At 34.3% G+C, this 7992-nt stretch overlaps 1 protein-coding gene across 2 annotated transcripts; it reads left to right on the forward strand.

Moving 5' to 3' along the window:
* The first annotated feature begins 1169 nt into the window (after window positions 1-1169).
* Window positions 1170-7281, forward strand: LOC129568815 (uncharacterized). 2 transcript variants are annotated; one of them, XM_055447120.1, is made up of 9 exons: window positions 1170-1264; window positions 2472-2617; window positions 3317-5899; window positions 5958-6006; window positions 6151-6221; window positions 6285-6437; window positions 6692-6790; window positions 6863-6928; window positions 7032-7281. In XM_055447120.1, exons 3-9 carry the CDS (start codon window positions 5839-5841, stop codon window positions 7100-7102), a joined length of 570 nt encoding a protein of 189 aa, XP_055303095.1. In that variant the 5' UTR covers window positions 1170-1264; window positions 2472-2617; window positions 3317-5838; the 3' UTR covers window positions 7103-7281. The 2 variants fall into 2 exon arrangements, with proteins under 2 accessions (XP_055303095.1, XP_055303094.1); XM_055447119.1 differs by lacking the exons at window positions 5958-6006; window positions 6151-6221; window positions 6285-6437; ... (1 more) ...; window positions 6863-6928; window positions 7032-7281 and having other exon boundaries at window positions 1201-1264; window positions 2472-4420.
* The last annotated feature ends 711 nt before the right edge of the window (window positions 7282-7992 follow it).

A 7992-nucleotide genomic window follows, 5' to 3' on the forward strand; every position in this document is an offset into this window, starting at 1 on the left:
TTTTGGTGGATCCTCAGGATGGACCAGATCCGGTTTGACATTGCCCTGGCCCATCCTGAAGATCCACTTCCAGAACGGGAGCAGTTCTGAACAATTTCATTGAAGCATAATTCAAAAGTTCAGTGTAAATGTACATTTATTTACACGAATTGACAAAAATTGATCAAATCGGACCGAATTGAAGAAATTTTTCAAAATTTTTAAGAATTCATTCATTTTTTTCGTGAGAAATCCCCCTAGATACATTGTAACATAGCAAAAAAATTACCGTGTTTTTGCGTACAGTGTACCACGCACCTACCCTACGACCCATAAATAATACAATATTTTGCGATTTACGGCGTTCAAAAATCGAAAAAGAACTGATTGTTCATAGGTCAACAAATTCAAGGCGATAGCAATTCTCATTTTTTGCGTACAGTTTCAAAGCTCGAAAATCGAAAAAAAAACTGATTTTAAGGGAGTCAAAAAATCGAGGCGATCCCAATACTTTTCTTACACGACATGATCGAAAAAAAGTAAAATAACTTTGTTTGCACCAATTTCAATGAGTTTTGGTTTTTTCATTCAGTTTTTTATTTTCTTGCTAATGGTAAAAAGAGATGAGAAAGAGACACCATTTTACAGTTCATTGAGTTAGAAATTACGTTGTTCCTTCTGAATTAGTTTCGACGTTATTTTGAAGCAACCCTAAGAAACAAAAGACAACCAATCTGCTTCCAAATAAAAAGTGTTTTGTTTTTCTGATTTAAATCGATCTGTTTTCCTCACAAATTATGCAAAATAATGTAGCAGTTTAATTCCAGCAATAAATTCCAAACAATTGTTTTACCAAGTAGGTCATATTTAAAATTTGATTGAATTGAGAATTAATTGAATTGAATGTCTTGAATCGAATTAAACAAATCAAAATCATTAAAAAAAAACTGACATCAGCACATTATTCATTTGAATAAAAGATAAGTAAGAAAAAGCTTATTTTTTCATTTCACTCAGAACAGAAAGCGCCTTTAAGTACTTCATTTTACTGTGATGATTTACTGTGGCAACACTTTGAGGATTGTCGTAGTTTCCACTACAACGACTGATCTATCTGTCTGCGTGAGCTCAAACGATCAATCAACACATTGAAGCGTATTCGTCATAACGTTATACTATAACGATTATAGATTCGTGTGAAATGAAGGCATGCAGTATATTAACTCGCAATAACGATTAGAGTTATATGTTGATTGTCGGAGAGAGCAGTCGTGCTTAGCAAGCGGTAAGAATTTTATTCCTATTCTTTCGTCAAGTGATCGTTTGTAATAAATAAGATTTCTATAAGAAACAGCGTAAAAACGCGATGCATGAATCACGCATATTTTTCAGGCATCGCTTTTTTTATTCTGTTGCATTTTGAGCGCAAAAACAAATTCGGTGTCTTGTCAAAAGATATGGTGTTCTTCAAAAATGAAAAAGAATTCTTTGTTCTAAAGTCTGGTGATTAGAAAAATGGATGTCGTGTTATAGTGAATTTCACAACAAATAGGCGCAAGACGTCATATGGGCGAGGGTCAGGTCGGTAACGTTACAATTCGCACGCCTATTTCGCCCATATCTCTGAAAATAATAGTGAAAACCCAAAATTTCAAAAGTGCATATGATAGTGCTGCCCATACCACACATTTCAAAGAAAAGTTTTTATTTTTATCACCTATAGTATTGGACTTATGAACGATTAAAGGCGTCGGTAACGTTACAAAATTTTGGAAGTGATTTGCGAGGTTGCTCAACGTTTTTATGAAAATTAGCGAATCTACCCAGGCATAAATCTGTTGTCACTCATTATATCGTAGATGAAGGATCAAAGAAAAGATAGAAATACAGGGTGTGCATGAAAAACTGTTTTGGTGGTCTCTGGACCCAGTAGGCGTAGAATCGGTAACGTTACAAAAAAAATCGGTAACGTTACACGTGCGATTTGAGTGCTCCAAAAACCAGAAAAGAAAATAAAAATCATATTTTCTCGAATTTATTATTAAAGTTTTGGCCCATTTCTACAAAAATATGTAAAGGTTCTTGTAGTTTTGTAAAAGCATAGTAGAAATCTTGTGCTTTCAAAAAACGGTCGGTAACGTTACAAAAATCGGAAAAAAATCGAAAATTTGTAGATTTTCATATGAAAAAATTATCCGAATTGGATAAAATTTTCAGAGAATATAAGTTTTATGAAATAATTAAGCTATGCAAAAATTCATTGCGATCGAACGACGTTAATATACTTTTTTGCTCCTTAGAAACATTTTTTGCGTGGTTTCGTCTTACTGACCCTTGCCCATATGCATTTACCAATCCATGTATGAGTCAGGAACCGATTATTTTGGCCACTGTAGGCTGAATAATTGCTGATATACGATTGAATTTGGTCTGAATGAAGAGATTTTGCTTTAAAATGACTTTAATTTCAATTTTTTTCTTCTCTTCAACAGTTTTCGTGCGCATTTACATAAGATTTCATACAAAGATCCACATTTTGATTATATCAAACCACAGTTAAGATACATCAAATTATCTCGCAGAATCAGTAAAATTTCAAGTTTCTCTACAAGTTTCGTATTCATTCACCGTTTTTAAGGTATGTCAATTGTTATAAAGCACAATGTACTTTGCACGTTGAAGAAATTTACTCATTGTTTAGTAAGTTCATGTATTTTGGCACCAATTACTACGGAGTTATGCGTTACGCGAGTCAGCGCAAATCTCACAAGTCAATAGAAAAACAGAGGCAGCTTCACAAGTCTTGCGAATCTGTGTCAAGACTTGTTAGTCTGTCTTTTACGAGTCTGACTCGCAACCACAAATATACTGCTGTGAATTTTTGGCTGGACTTATTTTAATGCGAACAAACTTGTCCAAGATTCACATTTAACTACGCATCGAAACTCACTCAGGCCCAAACGTCATGGGGAAGCTTTACACTTTCGAACGACATGTTTATAGGTTCAATAAACCTGGCTCTAGCATATGCAATGCATTTTTCTGTTTTTAATGGCTACAGCGACCGCAACCAATGTCAACTGTTTGCTGTGTGAAACGTTAGCGAACATGTGACGAGCCTGGGTTAGAATAATTCTAGCGAAAATTCACAGCAGTTCAAATAAGTCCATCGTTCTTTTGTTTAAGCTCGAATGTTTTAAATTGAAGCAAAGGTAAATGCAGCAATTTGTGCGCTATAATCAGCTTGGACAAAAATGAGTGAATTCTTCGATTGAAAATACTGTTTAAGGAAAAAATTTATCTGAATAGAAAAGTGATACATTTCCTAAAATTTCAGATCGAAGGAAAATGAACGAAATAATGATATGGGCGATCGTTTTGGCAACACTGTTACCCGGAATCTTGATGGGGCCAGTTGAAACATTGAGATCGAACAATTCAATTGGCAACATGTACAAGGAGAAAATGGATCTTTTGCCGACATGTAAAAGGGTCCTCAACAGCATTTGCGAAAAATCCAGTCTAATAGGGTGCAATGACACCGTGGCACAGATAGAAAAGCGATTGGCAAGTATTCCATCAAACAGTTGTGACGAAACTACAGTGAGACCACCAGAAATCGAAAAAGAAATTCGGCACACACTTGACCAACTGAACATCAAGAAGGTCTTAAATGACATAAAAAAGCTGGGAGCTAATTTACTAGCTACTGAATCGATGAATAACACATTTGTGCCGTTGTCAAGGGATATCAACGAGGCTATTGACACATTGGAGCAAGTATCATCAAAGTGCTCCGAAATTGTGCCAAACCAGTCAAATATACTGAAACAAATTTTCATCGGTTTAGTAGTAGTGCTTGCAATTGCTATGGCCTTGGTGTTCCTCATAGAATGTATGGGTGTTCAATGTGATGTAAACAATAACGCTGGTGCTAATGCACATAATAACATTCCACTACGAGCACTCAATGGACCCGACGAAACAGCACCAATAGGCTGATATTGCCAAAAAAAAACCGGCAAAGCCTTTGGTTCCAAATGACATCGATAATTCTTCGGCGAATGGACGCACTTGAGAATTACCATACCCATTCATTTCATTCGATTTTGCTTCATGCAACAGAACTCAGTTGAAATTGGAGCAATTTGAGTGTTATGAAAAAGGACCGTTCCAGCGAAACGAAATGCTCATCGAAATCAACATGTGAACGTTTGCTAACACGTACTCCATTGCATCGACAATCAACGTATAACTCTCTAGGGGTTTTCAATTCGTTCCATTGAAAGCCCCTATAGTGTAAAATCTACACAACTTTAACATCTACTTGAACGACTCATCAACGAATAGTTCTAAATCCTCACAAATCGCCAAAGAAAATATTGTTCAACTCACCGGCAACCGTTCTTTCACAAGTTCAAATCCGTGAAATGTTCTGAAAGGAGACTAAACACATTTTTCTGGCTAATTGCAATAATAAGATCTTGCATTGTGAGGCATACAATTGAACATTTTATAAAATTTAGACAAAAAATTCTATTGTGAATACTTCATTACATTCAGATCTGTTAAAATTAGAATCACTTGAATTGAAAATTTGTTCACATGAAATAAGTTTTACCAGACAATTCTCATAGTCATAGTCATAATCAATTTGAGTTTTTAAGACTGAACAATTGTATTCTAATGTTTAGAATGAATGAAAACACAATATATGAAAATAACCAATGGAGTTTTATTTAACGATTTCAGAACAAGTTTCCGATTGGTTTTCCCAAGGGGCGAATTGCTACTGAAAAATTGAATTCAGTAGTTTTCAGTGGTTTTCAGGATTTTCAGTGCTCAATGTATTAGTATATGAAAGTACTGAAAATGGCATCAATTTTCGAGGAGAAAAATGAATGGATGGCAGATCTGTTAAAACAAATTTCAACTGTCAAAAATCCCGATCTATTTTGATACTGAAAACACTGAAAAGTACTTTTCAGTAGTGATTTGCCCCTTGGGTTTTCCTCGAATTTTTTTTTCTCCAAAATTGGGTTCATTAGGTCAACCGATGCAAATGGCTTGAAAATCCAGCCAGCTTTCGATGGCTTCGTCAATTTGTCGTTTGTGGTCATTTGTCTTGTTGACAAACGAATTATTCTACCGCACTGCTATTCAAAAACACAAATCTGTTCCTTACTTCAAACCTCTTCAAACGAATAAGAAAACAAATGCGAAATTACCTGCAAAATTCTCAAAATAATCATCATACTACAGTTCAAATCAAATTTGTGGACAGACGGTCTGCATGACAATTAGTTTTTTCACAAACATCATGGACTTCCATGCTATTGAACTCCTGAAAACATGATTTAAATAAATTTAAAGAAAAAATAAGAAATATTGATGATTCATGTAGAAAAGCACTTTACTTTCTCGCCTGTTGTGGTTTTTTTTTCACAATTTTATCATAATCATAAACAACTATCAACATTCGTAATCAACAATAAAACTTTTCAAGACGAACCAAAATTCGATGATGAAATTTTGTATGATTTTTATTCAAATGGGGAATGAGCGATAAAGTAGAATGACCAGATGTAAATCATTTAAATAGACTAATTTCATTGAGTTGCGTTCAACATCGAGAAGATCGAAGATATTGACTTCGGAAGTATAATAGATTTGATTGAATTGTTCTTGTTATCACCTAAATGTCTATCAATTTGATATTTTATTGTCACTTTCCCTGTCAAATGACTTGATTTTTTTTTTTGGAAAGAGATCAAAGATAATTTCTAGTTGGTATAAAAGAAATTGGATCGAAAATTCGAATTTAGTCTGTGTCTACGTGTAGAGTCAGTTTGTGATGAAATGAAGATCTTCATTGCTTTAGTTATAGTTTGTGGTGTGGTTTTAGCTACAATTTCAGCAGGTATTTCTTTATCCATTTTTTAGCGTAGCCCTCCGTTTGATTTTCATCCATTTTGTAGCTTCTCAAAAAGATTTTCCATCAGAACAACAATCAGTGAGTGAATATCGGTGAGTTCAAGTCGACAGTTTCAACTTGAAATTCAAGACGCTTTCATAGAAAAAAGTTCGATAAAAATATAATTGGACGAAAAATTAACTCTTCCAATCGAAAATCTACAAAAAATATTTATTATTTTTTTCTATGGCCTTCAGAAAACCTTCAGAAACATCGCATCCAGACGCCCAACAGCCGACGCATTTTCGACCCGGCGAAGTTTTGAATCGTAAATAAACAGTTCATCTGAATTCACATTCAGTACGTAAATATTTCCTTAAATGTCATGCAGAATTTGCTGGAGCCGTCGGTGAAGTAATCAGTGATCCAGCTGTTTTAGTCGCATTGGCATTCTATCCGATCGCGTGTGCAATTAGAGAAGGTGGTTGTAGGACAGGCATAAATTTTGATGGAATGTTAAATTTTAATTTGACTTCCTTGAACGGTAATTCATTCAGAATAAACTGAATTTATTTGTTTAGATTGGCTTTTATTGGCTTGGTTTGGCCTGGCTTGACTTGGCTTGGCTTGGCTTGGCTGGACTTGGCTTGACTTGGCTTGGCTTGACTTGACTTGGCTTGGTTTTACATAACTGATTTTTCTTGGCAAAGTCGTCAAAAAAAAAATCAAGATTGCTATAACAACGACCAACGTCAATCAGCAAGAAAAAATAAATACATTTTTCGTATCGTTTTTCAGGTGATATAGAACAGTTGAACGAGCAGGTTAAAAATGATGGAGATGTTGATGTGACAGACAATGGTGAATTTAAACCTTTGCATGATGCTTTTGAACATGGTAAAATTCGGAATTGATTTAAAAATATAAAATCTTTATTTAACAAAATCGTTTTTATCTCCATTTCTGTAGGCAATGCAAAAATTGTAAAAATCTTCCTTCAAAATGGTAAAATTGCCGAGGATGGAACACATGAAGGTAGCTTTTAATTATTATTCAATTCATTGAAACTCTATTTTTTCAGTAAAAAAACCAAAAATTTCAATCGTTAACTGAGTTTGAATTGATTTTTTCTATCTAGATGAAGAGGAAATTCTAAAAATACTACTGAAGGCTAATGATGAATCGAAGAAAAATGAAGTGATACGATGAAGCTCGTTTTAAAAACAATGTTAAAAGCATTTAAATCTATGATAAATTTATGAATTGAATAAAAAAAACTGACTCAAAAAGCGATAATTTGCCATCAATGAACACAGAAATTTCATCTAAATCTGAATTAGCAAATCGGACAAAGGTCAATGTGAAACTCACTTTCATATGAATTGCGAATGAATGTCTGTGGACAAAAAAAAATCTTCTTTTATGAAAATCAGTCCCAGAATGATATAGAAAAAAAACCTGACGAATGAATAATTTCACGGCGATGTTTGGTTTGAATGAAATCGAAATTCGATCAAAATCAAAGTACAATTGGCGAACGAAAGTGATTATATGGCATCAAAAGGTTTGAATGCACCGTTTTTGCTTTCGGTTGTTCAGGAACACGAATATTCTATTCGCACTTTCTCTGATTGTGGTAAGCCACTATGCAATGGTAAAAGGTCACTGGACTACTTCAGCTGGTATAAAAGGAAACCAATCAACACTTCCAAATCAGTCTTCGATTGTATCTTCCCAAGCGAAAGTAATTTGCTTCTTCGTGTGCGATCAGCTGTGAGGTACAAACTACAAAGATCATTGACCAGCTGGAACACTTAATTTGCAAATTAAATGAATGAAATTATCAATGCTAATTTAGCATATATCAGTGCCGTCTTAGTTTTGAGGCGAAAGAAGCAGCAATCACAATCTGAGTGGGCCTCTGGATAGCTAAGCAATTTTGAACAAAGATCTTTAGGAAGAAACAAATCAATTTGGTTGAAATCAAAAAAAAATTTTTTTGTGAAAATTAAACTACCCAGCCAATTTCAATGGTAATTACCTAACGTAGAAAGTGGCGATGCGACATTCTCATTTATTAGTACTTATGGACATGCAAG

Source organism: Sitodiplosis mosellana, unplaced genomic scaffold, assembly GCF_009176505.1.
Source record: "Sitodiplosis mosellana isolate CC-2019 unplaced genomic scaffold, AAFC_SMos_1.0 Smas_scaffold_23, whole genome shotgun sequence".
In the NCBI taxonomy this organism is placed as follows: domain Eukaryota; kingdom Metazoa; phylum Arthropoda; class Insecta; order Diptera; family Cecidomyiidae; genus Sitodiplosis; species Sitodiplosis mosellana.

Coding starts and splice junctions, on each gene's coding strand:
- LOC129568815 (XM_055447119.1), top strand. CDS start 3,328: ATGAACGAAATAATGATATGGGCGATCGTTTTGGCAACACTGTTACCC.